The sequence below is a fragment of the Temnothorax longispinosus genome, chromosome 2 (assembly GCF_030848805.1).
Source record: "Temnothorax longispinosus isolate EJ_2023e chromosome 2, Tlon_JGU_v1, whole genome shotgun sequence".
NCBI lineage: Eukaryota > Metazoa > Arthropoda > Insecta > Hymenoptera > Formicidae > Temnothorax > Temnothorax longispinosus.
Window position 1 is genome coordinate 16,154,676 of NC_092359.1, and position 14,100 is coordinate 16,168,775.

At 36.8% G+C, this 14,100-nt stretch overlaps 1 protein-coding gene across 2 annotated transcripts in view; it reads left to right on the forward strand.

Annotated features, from left to right (window-relative positions):
* Ror (tyrosine-protein kinase transmembrane receptor Ror) overlaps positions 1-14,100 on the forward strand; it is a 250,063-nt gene that overhangs the window by 203,829 nt on the left and 32,134 nt on the right. For both annotated transcript variants that reach the window (XM_071769767.1, XM_071769766.1), the window contains exons 4-5: positions 3,399-3,609; positions 3,810-3,969. In XM_071769767.1, coding sequence (XP_071625868.1) covers positions 3,399-3,609; positions 3,810-3,969 — 371 coding nt within the window. The remainder of the gene's footprint in view (positions 1-3,398; positions 3,610-3,809; positions 3,970-14,100) is intronic.

The window sequence follows — 14,100 nt, forward strand, 5'->3', positions numbered from 1 at the left end:
TGATAAACGCAGTGTCCGCTTCAAAATGCATAGAATTACTTTACATGGCGAGTAGATAAAGCGCAGTCAACTGGCGCGTTGTGCAACGCCACAGGCGGTGTACGTATTTTCATCTTGCCCGCCGCTACACGCCGCTAATTTCATACGCGCCACCCGGCGTCGAAAGCTGCGAGCCACGGTCGTGACACACGTCGCGTCGCTGTTGATTTTTATGCAATTTGCGCTGGTGCATTTATGCACACCGTGCTGCACCGACAAGTTCCCAGTTTTTGACGCACCTCAGAAATCAAATCCTTACACTGTATTTAATTAGACATTCAGAAAAATAATTTTTAGAGGACTTTTAAATTTACATTTGATACAGGATGATGTACAAGAAAACACATTAAGACAGTATTTAAAGTTGAAAGTTCCTTAATAAAATTATGAAAGAATTAACACAATCCTGATGATATTTAGAATTTATTGTTTTACTTCTACAGAATTGAAAGATGTTAAAGGACTATATAAGTATGCCTTGCATTATGAAAACAAATATGCCAAAATTAATATTTTAATTAATAAATAAGAGTGGCGCATATTCTTTTAGCGAAATATGTATATCATAGTAAAAAAAAATACAAAACAGACACAATATTTCATTAAATGTATTTTATTATATGTGGGCATTTTCAAACTCTCATTAGAGAGATATAGAAAGATATTTTGTCCATACATACATATATCATAATTTAAAATACCAATTTTTATACACCTTGTGGCGATTATCTATTTCTCAGGCGCTCTGACAAATGTTTGCATATCCATATTGTTTAACCGCGAACGAAGAGAGCTTCCTCTGGCAGGCCGTCGCGATGACTTACTGATCATAGGTTGATTTATATTCAATAACCAGCGGTAAACGCGGGGTTAGTTACCCCCCCGTACCCACGTGCAATCACGTCCTGCCACGTGCAAACGTGGCTGATGGTACGTACACAGACGTTCCTCACGTCCGTGTATCTAAGGGCTCGCACACGCATTCGCGTATATGCGCACGTACACACGTACACTGCACTTCTTGCCGACTTGCACGCACACAGGCGGCAATGTAAACTCGATGATTGGCCCTCTGCGGAAGGATAGGGTCACCCTAACCGCCCTGTTCCTCCGTTTGTGTTCCTTCGCATATCAGCCATCGCTCGAACTCGCCTCGCAGCGAGAACAGTCACCGACCAAGCAAAATTTAATGGAGGGCTGTTTATGAATGCATGAGGGATCTTTTTTTAAAGCTAGCTATTTGCAGTAAAAATGCAAATTGGATTAACATGGTACAACAAAGTTCTATGGTGCTATAATAATCGGTTGCAGTTATTTAAAAAAATAGAGAAGGTTAGAAACGTGTAATATTCATTCGAATGAATAGAGAAATCTTGACAATTCCATTGAATTATCGCTCGTACATCAATATGTACAATGCGATAGAAAATATATACGTTTTTTACACAATTAAAATACATAAAAACATTGCGATAAAGAAGAGTGTTCAAAAAAGTGCAGCCTTGCTGAGCATTCATCTGTCTTAAACCAAAATCACCCTTTCTTCGTAAAAACTTTTACATTTACTTATGTTTATTTATTTATTTAAATATAATTGTCTAATTAATTGCGCAAAATTTTATTTGAACCAAATGTCTCGCATGGTACTTTGCATTATCACCGACTATCGGGATTCTGCCAAGCACATTTGAGTTTCTTTTTCCAATTTATCTCCATTTTCTCGTGCCAAGCAGCAACAATATCAACGTACAAAAGCAACCGCGGACAATAATCGCATCCCATCGCTGCTAGGTACATGAACGCGTTAGCACCCGAACGGCGCGTATCTCTCGTTACAACGGTACGTCGTAACATTAGCACGGCTGTCGGCAGCCGTGAACGTCGCCGTGTGAAATGCGGCTGCATCGGCGACATAATTAAAGTCGCCCTTTGTCCCGTGTGCGCGTTTCGCTTGAATTATTCCCGTGACTTTCAGGAATTCAGTAGAAGGAGGCGCCGCCGGGCCATATCTTTGCGCGAATATACGGGATTTAAAAAATGTGCGGGGGGGGGGGGGCACATTTCTGGAAACGTATGCTCCGCTAAATGCGTCTCCATACATCAAGTCTCTCGCGATAAGAGAAACTTGGCGCGATACGCCTTTACTTTCGCGAACGCGGCGAGAGTAAGAAAGTAAGGATAAAAATCGTAAACAACTCCGCGTATTAATGCATACTTATATATTTAACATTGCATTCGGTGGTATTCGTTCTCTTGGATTGATACTCACCGAGGTGCAAGCGCGGCTATTTGATTGCTTCTACCCGCCGGAAGCTGCAATTGATTGCAGCATCCATGTCTCTGAAGTGCGTTGCGTCGAATTGATACTAGCATCTCGCTCACGATTATCGCGCTAGGGTGCATGATTCCATATCCCTGAGAACACGATATTGATTCGTGTCGCATAACTTTGCTTTCAAAAAAATAATATGACTGTTCGAAACATCGTATTATTTCACTTATATTATAGATACGGGAATTTAATGAGCTTAGAAAATAAGTATGTTTGGCAGATTTATCTATTTGATCAGATAATAAATATTATAAAAATTAAAAATATAAATAATTATTAAAGATAAATAATTTTTTTTTTATGATATCGACAATTATCTTTTTTGCGTACATTCATGTGCTATTTTATCTTGAATAAAAAGAACTTTTTTATTTATTTAGATATTAATTCTATATTTAAAAAAATTAATTTTTATTAATTAACTATAATTAATTTTATTAATTCTATTTAAAAAATTCTTACATCTGCATTATTTTTTTTAAGATTTGATCAAGTGATTTTAAAATTTATTCACGCTATGGATTATGAAGATATAATTTGACGTTGATTCAACTAAAGTTCTTAACAAGGCATAGAACGAGGCTCACGAACGATAAACTTTATATGCTTCAATAATACCTCGTTACAAAGTTACATTGTTATCTAAACCGCAGATGGGATCATAGATGCAATCCATAAAGGGATATTTAAATTCATGGATATTTAATCTAATAGCATTAATAAATACAGTAATTACAATAAAGTAGTAATACAGTAACATAGTAAATTAGTAATATCATGCGGTATTATAAGATAATAATGCAAGACGACATAAGGTACATAATATATAAAATTTTTTTATTATCGCGATATATCATGCGCGATTGAATTATAGTTTCAACTGCTAAATCATTGTTTTTACTGCTACATATAGCTACATCATCGTATATACTTTAAAACAAATACTGTAAAAAAGTTGCTTATATTTTACTTATTTTATTGTTATAGGACTGTAAAGTATAATGTGTTTTACTATTTTTTTTCGTAGAACCGACGTGGACGCTGCATCCGGCACGAAAAGTGGTACTTTAAAATTCGTAAGGACTCTGACAAACATCTCGAAGGATGCCGGCGGCATTGCTCATATGCGATGCGAAGTCGTGGGCGATCCACCTCCGACAAAGATACGATGGTACAAGAATGAAGCGCCATTAGAAGAGAACCGACCGAAAATCACCATTAGGAAAATACACGCACAAGTAAGCATAATTGTTAAACTACTTTTGCAATTGTTCCTCTAGAGTTTTTTGCGCGAGTGATTATGTTTATTCTATATATCTTTTATATTTTTTATTGAAAACAGTTTTTATACTCTCTCATTGCATTTTTAATTCTTTTAATTTTTAATTCTCAAGTTACTATTTAGTAAATATAGACGCAAGTACGTATAAAATTCCAGATGCACGAACACGCGGCGAAGAACTTGGCAGGAAGTCGATTAAAAATCACAAATTTGGACGTTTCTGATATTGGTTTCTATACTTGTCGCGTCACCAACGGTAAAGATCAAATCCAGAGCGAAGGAACCCTGCGAGTTGATTCCTCAAAGAAATGGCCAGGTAAGTTATTCAAAATTCAGTTTTTTATGTCAACCTTAGATTCTACTGCTTTATCCAATAACTAATAATTTTGTGTAACAAAATAATGAACAAAGCTACATGTATTTGTTACAATAATGAACAATTTTTTGCGAGATCGATTTTATCTGGTACATTTAATTACTTGATAAACTCAATTAAAAGTTCTGTATCATTAAAGCAATAGACTTTTTCGTGATACAATTATTATTGCAATTAAAATTTAGCCGAAAAAGGTTTTTCATACATATTTAGTGTAAAATTACGCCGCGCCCGAGCGAACATTACGTAGTTACGTTAACGAACCTCGGTGTAACCATTAGAAAGGATAATCGTATCTCTTTCGTAGTTTTAAAGCCACGCGAAGCAGTTCGACCATAATTCGGGTAGTTTACATTTCGCGGGAATAATTAAACATGCGAGTTTTAAACACGCGGCCCGTAAAATCCAGCAAGTATAATATTTCCACGTCACCGAGGAAACGCACGGGTCTCGAAGGTGAGCTTTGCGGCCGTAACTCGCTTACGGAACAACACCGTAAAAAACATTTGTAATGCGCGAGGTGAATCGCGACATTCTACCTACTCCGTCGCGACGAAAATTTTCGAGTAAACGCATTAAACGCCCGGGGTAACGGTGTATGTTTGACGTGAGAGCATTATCATAAAACGCAGAACCGTCTGACTATGACTATGGAAACGGCTATACAGCTTGGCGCTACACCAGCTGTATTGTTATCTTATGCTACGCCAAGGGCGTAGGCAGAATTCTCTCGAAACTGTCTCAACTTTTCGCGATATTAAATCGGATTCATTAAAAGAATCTTTTCGCTATATGGAAAACTTTCAGTAATGATTTTTACGTTAACACAAATAATACAGGAATTTGTTTAGAAATTTCTGAACTAGTTGAAATTTAGATTAACACTGATCTTATTGATAAAATGAATAATTTACGTATAGAAAATAATTGGTTTTATAGAATAGTTTATTTCACTATTTATTTTTACATTAGTTTTTGGTTCAATGTCTCTTTCTTTCATTTATTATATTTATTTTGTTTGTTTGTATTTATCTTTATCGCGTACGCGTTTAAAGAATTTTATATTATATTATTCTCATAAAATTGTTTTCTATGATTATTTTGAAAATTGTGAGAGAGAATTTCATATCTTAAAAACACTCTTGCCTACATCCTTGTGTTATCTCGCCTGGTCTAGTGGGTAGTTCACGTTTACGATGCGCCACGCTTTCACCCCTGAGATCATTCCGGTTAATGTGATATTAGAGTAAATATTTGAAGACTCTAACTAAGAAAACGCGTAATTATCAATAAATTGTTGAGTCGTTTAAACTCTGGAGCTCTAAAATTATTTTAAAAACTGAAATAACATTATACCAATATTTATCTCATTTTAATATTTGTCGCAGCAACAAATTTCAATTATTCATCATTTTTGTAGCTATCCACAAAATATATTTTATACAAAGTGAAGCCATTTGTTGTGCTATAATTGTCGAGTTCATACGACTGCAAAACGTTAAATATCGTTAAATGCATTTTGCTATTACGTTTATTTGCGCAGATGCTCGATTTCGAGAACGATTCGGCTTTTGCCAGGTAATAAAAGGAACTGTACTAAGCTTTCCTGAGTCGTGCTCGATTTTCAGTCTGGGAAGGAATCGTAAAAGTAATGCCGTTATACGAATACCGCGCTCCTCGCCGTAGTGTAAATCGAATCGAATTAAGAGGAAGTGAAAGTCAGGTTCGTAGTTGTCGACGACCAAAGTGGGACGACGAAGAAAAGCTCTCTCGTGCTTCGGCTTCGAGAGGCACAAAAATAAGAAACTTAACGTGGTCGTAAAACTGTCAATTTGGAACGAACTCACGATCGACGTCTGTTACAACAGGAGTAGATGAGGGACAAGTTAGAAAAAAGATATAATACAGGAAAAACCATTTTATCGGCATATAGGTATTTCAGATAATTTCTATTTTAGGTATATCGCACTATTTATCAGGATAACGATAATTGCGATGCTGAAGTTTTGCTGAACAAAAACAACTGCTAAAATTGATCAGCTTTATTAAAAATAACCACTTAAATTGATTACCAAAATTAAATTACTAAAATAATAATTGATAAATCTGATTAGTATTGTAACTCAACAATAATATCTATAGTTTATCAGAGGTTAATCAATCCTGGCACTAAATTATTTATCGAGATTGTAATTTGTGTGTGTGTGTGTGTGTGTGTGTGTTTACTTCAACGGAGTAATATTTTATTTAAATCGCATCGAGGGTAATAATAAGGGTAATACGCCGACTAGTATATATTTTACTCTGCGCGCAGCATGCGATACATTCTACTTTCCGAGGTCACAAATTTTTCTCTTGACACTCTCCTCCCGGGGTCTCGGAGATGCACTTTAAGAACTTCATTATGCGTGGTGTAAATTAGTTTCAATTTATCGTAAGACGAGAAGCAAACTTCTTAAAGCCAAACTCCAAGCATTTCCCCGGGACGAAGTTATTGCGCGACAGCTCTGACAAATTCTAATCCAGCCCCGTAGTGTTTCGCTTAATGCGTGAAGTACAGCAAGAACGAAGCAAACCTCGGTAAAGTCTTGAAGATAGACAAACCGTACTGACTCTTCTTCTGAGGGAGGAAAGTTTGTTGTTAATACCGCGTGAGTAGAATTTGGAAGCCACTGCTTCAGCAAACTGAATGTAAGTTTCAAGGGCCATGGTCGACTGAGGCGTACCATTAATCAATCGTAATAAGTCATAAACATTCGAAAAAAATAAATATCTGTATCTTAATATGAAAATTGTTTAAATAATGATTTTATATAAATTCTTGATATAGATATAACGACTAAATGTATATATCATTAATAAGAGAAAACATTTATTAATTATGGGTGCGAGAATTATTTGAAAGAAGAGACAAATATAATAAAATGTGAGAATAAAATATAATAATATATATGTGACATATACATATCTATATTTGTATAATATCATTAAAAAATCATTTATAGAAGTTATTATAATTAGTGATACAATCAATAAAATAATCACATTATTTCATAAGTGACAAAGTACTCAGAAGTTGAACTCATTATGAATTCTTATATGTGCAGTAATGTGCACTTCTCCGAATTTCACGATTACCTATCAAATAATAAACACACACACGTATATACGAATATCATAATTTGAGAACTGTTTTATTTTACAACATTCCGATTTTCGCGCGCTGGAAGAAAGTTATATTCAAACAGGATGACATTTACAACTCAAGACAGGGATAACAGCGTGCAAACAATATAGGATGAAGGTCTCGCGGCCCTTCCGGTCTGCTTCGACAGGTCGGTTCTAAAAACGTTGTGCCTCATCTCCTGGTGGCAGGGCCGCGCGTCCCGACGGAACTTCCTGTAATAAAGTTTCCGAAAAGCTCTCACGCCCGTGGGCGATGAAACAAAACTGGCGGCGCGGCGTTCCTAGGACGAAGTTACCGCCGAAGAGACGCCCCTAACAAATTCTAATCTAATCCCAAGAGCCTCGGCTAATGCACGAGGCGCGGCAGGCACCTCTCTCCGTTCCGTGTCCCCGTTCCGAAGAAGGCCTTGGCCCTTCCCGTTTCCGTTCCCGAGCGGCACACGACGAACTTTAATATTAGCACTCTGCAAGTCAAACTCGACGTTGGAAAATTCAAACTTCTTTCCTCGCCGCGCTGGGTGTCCCTCCCTCTCCCCGTTTTCCCGGAGTTTAACACCGTGGGACGAGGATAGGACGTTGGTGGATCGCGCAAGATCAGCGAAGGGAGACGTAGAAGATTGCGAAGGGTGCCGCAAGGGGATCCGATCGCCCACGATGACAGGAGATGGCTTCTTTTCGAACGACGAGGAACTTAATCGTCCGATTTACCACCCTGTAGATCTCGGCGTGTTAAAGTTAGTCGTACATTATCCCCACCAGTCTCGGGGTGTCTTATGTTTAATTCCGAGAGCGAAAACATGGGTTAATTAACGTAACGGGTTCGGAATTGCCCAGACTCGATCGATGCATTTAATTGTTATTTCGACCGATAGCCAGCGAAATAAAAATGGATGTTGAATTGCAATTTTATTACGTTGGCTTTAAAATTTTAATGTCATTTCATCTCTGGCCCGACAATTTATAACAAAATGCTAAAATAAAACGAAATAGATAACGGGGCTACGAGTAATAAATTATCTCGCGTAGATGTAGTCCGATTTACTACTTTCAAAGCTATTTTATTTTACAATTAAAACCAGAAAATTTTTGTATTTTGAATGATCTGTAATATTCAACGTGTATAATATTAATATAGCAATATACTTTTATATAGGTACGATGACAGGCGGTGTTGCGCGCGCGGCAGCATAGTGCATGGCAATTTTATTTTATTTAAAAAACCAGGGTATATATATATATAATCAAATTGTATTGAGCTTAACGGTAAAAATAGATGGTAAATATTCATGTACAATCTATATCCACAAAATATTCATATCTTCTAAGATATTGTTCTCAGTAATCTCGAATTGCAGCGCACTTTGCTTTACATATACAATGTCATGGAAACGTGTACCGATCACCGTATGGCAACTAAGATTTACTTTCCGCGTGTTTGCAAGCGATTGTTTCACGTGATACGGAAACCGACCAAATTCGCCGCACGTCGTCTACATCGTAAACTTCAAGCGCAATGAAATTCATATCGCAAACGTGAGGCTTGGTGTACACTCGAGCTTCAGACTATCGTTTGCCGATGTATCCTTTAAACTTGGCAGTCTATCTACTAAATACATCTTTGTTCTTAAATTCCTCCGCGGATATAAATTACATAATTTAATGAAAAATGTATCTTATAAGAAATTTGTGTTAAGAATAATTACATTCCGTAATAATTAATCAGAAAAAAATGTTGAAAAATTATGAGAAAAAGTGACACACTTGCCAAAGGCAAATAAACTTTAGTAAAAGTTTGTAATAGGTGCATGAAAAAAAAGATTTCTATATTTACACGTGGAACGTGTTTTCGTATTGCCAGCTTTCTTTTTTTATTGAAAGTGGATGTCTCCCATTTTGAAGCAACCGCTTTGAATAACCACGATATATCTTCTCTTTTCCCGTTCCAATAACGGCGAAATGATAACATTTCGCTTAGCAAACGTGTGACTCAGAAATAATAACTCGTTCACTTAGTACGATGTTCACGTTCCACAGCTCTTTTTATTAGCGCTGCCGAAGCATCCCCGACGAGGGGGGTGAGCAACACGTCGGCGACGACGGAAAATTGGGAAAGGTAAATGGCCGCGTTAAAAGGGTGTCCGACCCGCACCTTCCTAATTCAGTTACTCCGTTGCCCTCGGGTTTTTAACCCGTAGAGGCGGAACACTTAGTTACCCCGGAACCCGTCGTAGATTTCTCACGTGCCCGCTTCGCACGCAGGTGGCAAAATATGAAATATCCATCCGTCGCTCATGAAACATTATTATTACGACCCTCTATGTCCGGAGAGCTCTTTTTGATAACGTTGGAAAAACAAGTGAAATCTTCCCCGACAACTTCATGCTTACGCTCACACGAAGAAGCTATTTTACTTTAATTTTATTTATTATATTCTTCACGTGTATTTCTTAACTCCCTTTACTTACTCCGTACTTACGTCTTTACTTACTTTCTGCTCACGTAATAGCTTTGCGCGTAATACAAGAAATTGAACCTAGTGAATTCTATCATATAAAGAAAATTTAGTTATTAATCCACTCGCTCCCACTGTGCGTGGCCATATGATTTTATGTGACTAATTAAAATAAAATATATTGTTAGCATATATCTGTATTTTCTGTGAATATATATCAGTTTCTTTTAGTTTTGTATAGATGGATCTAATACATATTTTCAGTTAAAAATATTTTGGTAAATAGAGTATTATAAAAAATTAACAAATATTTTTTGTAGCTGTTAAATAATCTGGGAAAAAGGGTTAAATATACATCTATCTCGTACTTTGTCAAGAATCGCACACACATGTCTTATATCTGTCTTTTACTCATTTCTCGTTCTCCGCACGTTCAGGTAATTAGACGTCGTCATTGATTAAATTATACGTTATTTATGAGGCGCATCCCGCCTGTTCCTTGCTTTTTAATCGCCGACTTTTAATCGCAGGATATCGGAACACTTTTAATATAGGTCGGGAATATTGACGTGAGGCGAGTCCGCTCCACGGACCAGGCCGACCAGACGCGTTTTATGCGTACATAATTGAAAAAGTTTAGCCGCGTTTGCGACGACAGGCATCCGTCTCTCTCTATCTCTCTCCCTTTCTGCGCGCGTTACGATTAGTATTCCATGTAGCCACCGGCTGCGGTAATAGCTACGACGACGTGATATTTATGAGATTTTTTGTTGGCTATATGCACGAGGTACTCGTTGTATCCGGATATTTTGCGGTTAGCTTTGGCTTTGCCGTGTTTCGCGATTTTTTGCGGATCGACGTAAAGTTTCCCTTTCTCGCCGAAAAACAAGTCTTTATGAGCTGGTGTATTAACTCATATAACGATATACCAGTTTCAAACAGAAGAGACTGGAGATTTTGAAGATAAAATTTCAAACTCGTATAAATTTTTTGTTAATATATTTTTTTAGTCCGTACATTTGTATATTCACATAAGATTTTGCAATTTGTACATTAGCGCGAGAACACATTATTCAATTTGATTTATTTAATATTCACATTATTCACATTATTCACAAGTTATAATATCCAAATTTTGAATTTAGCAATTACCATAACCCCGCACCCGCAAGTAATATTTTTGGATTCTACAAATCTTAATTTTTTTTTTTTACTTTATACCTTATTATTAATGTAAATATTTGTAAGTAACTTTTGAATTAAAATTCCGTGAAAATTAATATAAAATTATAAAGACTGTCATTTTTCGTCATCTAATTATTAATTTTAATATCAATAACTTTAATGATCGAAGGAAATCATTGTTGTATTTCGTTCAGCTAATACAAATCGCTCCATCGTATCCACAATTATTAATCACAGTGTAATCATAAAACCGTCATTATGACGCGATGCAAACCACCGACAAAACCGCACCATTTAACGAAAATTTCTCCGCCACGGGGTGACCGATTTCCAATTCCCCCATCGTTTTGCACCATTAAAAACGTAAATATTGGACGACCGCGGGGACAGATCGCGCCGGAACGGCCGAAACGCGGTACCTACCGTTGAATCGATCAAAAAAGTTGCCTCCTATCCGCATGCTGGCTAGATTTGTCGTCGCGTGTGCATTAATATTCCGCGACGCAATCGCGCCGTTGAATGCATCGAGGCGAGACATTTGCGTCCGTATTCCGCGCACCGCGATGTGCACCACGTTCTACAACATGCTCCGCGCGCTGCGCATCTCCCACGAGAAATCAACACCGCGTTATCCTTGCTCGCGCAGAGGCTCTTCAATTTACGGCCAAGTTAGGGCACACAAAGCAGCGGCACACTTCGACAGGCAGAGCAGAGGAGAGAGCCGTGGGAAGGGGAATTTTGAACTACTGTTTAGGTAGGTATGTAATCGCGCACAGATAACCGTGCGTATATATACCTACGCGAGCGGAGGAGAAGCTAAGATCCTATCATTGCGGCAGTTGCGGCGTGTAAAGAGGATGCCGCGATAATGAACGTACTCGCTCATTGCCCGTCGATGCGCGCGAGTCACATCGCACGAATTGCATTTACGAGAGCGGGAGTGATACGTCACACGGTGAGCTCGCACGAGATTGTTTTATCGTGTGTGTTTTGCGCTAGAGTTTCGAGCAGTTACAAGCAGTTACAAGCCTTGTGCTCGCGATAGACATATATATATGTCCCTTTTACCAGAATGTGAAATCTTGATTATGTACTTTATTCTATTTTGTTGCATTAAAAAAAAACTTTGTATTACATGTATTCTGTAACTGTATCTAATAAATTAGAGACAAACAATAATAACATTTAGGAGAATAAAAATTAATGGCATAAGTTGGGAGATAGGTCTTATTCCAAGAGACTTTAATTTGAGTAAATTTCGTAGAGACATTAATCTAATTTTTCTGTTTATTCATTTAATTTCTTTATTATATTCTATTCTTCTCCTTTTATATCGCCCCTTTTTTTTATTATTCATATATCTCGGAAAATCCAGATAAATGGTTGATAAATGGACTTTAAATAATCAACGAATGAGTTACGGTTATCTATGACGAGATATCTTCGGACACGCTTATTAATTCTGGCCTTTCCTCGAGTAAAGAGCGGTTTATGTTTACACGGTTATCGGAGCGGAATACGAGACGTGCAACTTTCCTCGATCAGCGGATGATGCATGCAGCGATACCCGGTTATTGAAATACGATATACGAGTGCCTTCACCGTATCCAGTCGGCATAATAATGCGCGGGGCATAAATTCAACTCGCGAAAAGTCTGCTGACGGCATATATATAGACGTAATGCTCGTCCGCTTTTATGCGATATCGCGTCCGAAAGTTGAATTTCATTTGCACGCGAAAACGGATAAAAATTGTGTGAAAAACGAGAGAGAGAGAGAGAGAGAGAGAGAGAGAGGGAGAGAGAGACGGAATTGATGGTCTTCTTTTTTGGAAAAAGAGAACTGTAACTCTGTAACAATTCCAGACATACTATACCTTTACATTGGAATTACTGCTATTCCTTTTGTCTGCAAAGAATTTTAATGCTACCTTTTTGCGTAACATTTTTTAATATTCAATATAATGTTAATAATTTCAAATACATGTTAAACATAAAATTGAAATAATTAAAAATATAGTTATTTATCTGTATAATTAATCAAGATATTTTTTAATAGAAATTATTATAATAATTAGGATAAAATATAATCAATCTAGGATATATAAATTACTGACTAAAATTTTATTGCCTTTTCACATTTTGGGAATCACATTGGCGATATTTTCTATTAAGTTATTACTATACTTTCTAGGAAGTGAGAAAAAAATAAAAAAAGTATGTCTTGCTAAGAATAAAACAATAAATCTGCCAATACATCATATGTAGCGAAATCTTATCAATTCGGAACTATCTTCGTATTAGTTCTTATCTTTTGCTCAAGAGAGAGGAAGAGAGAGAGAGAGAGAGAGAGAGAGAGAGAGAGAGAGAGAGAGAGAGAGAGAAAGAGATAGAGCATTATTCGAGTGCAACTTTGTGCGAAATATCGACTGCGATGTTACGAGCCGCGATTTACAGTCAAGCACGATTAAGTAGCTTAACTACAAACTCTCGACTGCGTTCGAAACTTCGTCTGGAAGTACTGCGCGCGTAACACAGGCAGGGGTTATAGTTGCCGCCAGTAATTTGGGCCATTAATCAACGAACTGTTTGGCATGAGGCGAAACTGGACCGGCTATCGTGTTGGAACGGTACATAAAATTATTGTTATTTGCCACTCTTTCTTCCACTCTCGAAATGGAAGGGTCACTACTCATCGGCATAATACCGTTCAGTGATTAGCAGCCTTTTTGTATATGTAATTGTATTAATTGTGCTGAAGTAGCATTTGATATTCATTGATTCGTAATTAAACATATTATCGCAGTATCGATGTCTTGGTTTCAATATTAAAAACATTTTCTATATATATCATATATCAAATATTCCATTATAAAAGAATATGTTTTAAGCTTATATAACTTTTAGATATCAGAATTTTTTATATTTTTTTTTTCGAAATAATGTTTGCAGTTAGCCGCGAAATTTATGAGAAGAAAATGTAATTTGTGGCGTATAATCCTAACAGACTGCGAAATAATCTTTGGAATACCTACATTATCCCCAGAATCTTAAAAGGGCAAATAAAGGGTGTGCAAGTAATCCTACTTTATCCTGTTAAAATTAAAGCCGCGTATATATATAGGGTAGGATTTCGTTGAATTTTACTATAATTAAACAAGACAACGGTTCGTAAATTCTATATTCAGCGAATTATTTGCTTTCATAATAGCAAAAATTATTTTGATCTAATATGGTGTACGCTGTTAA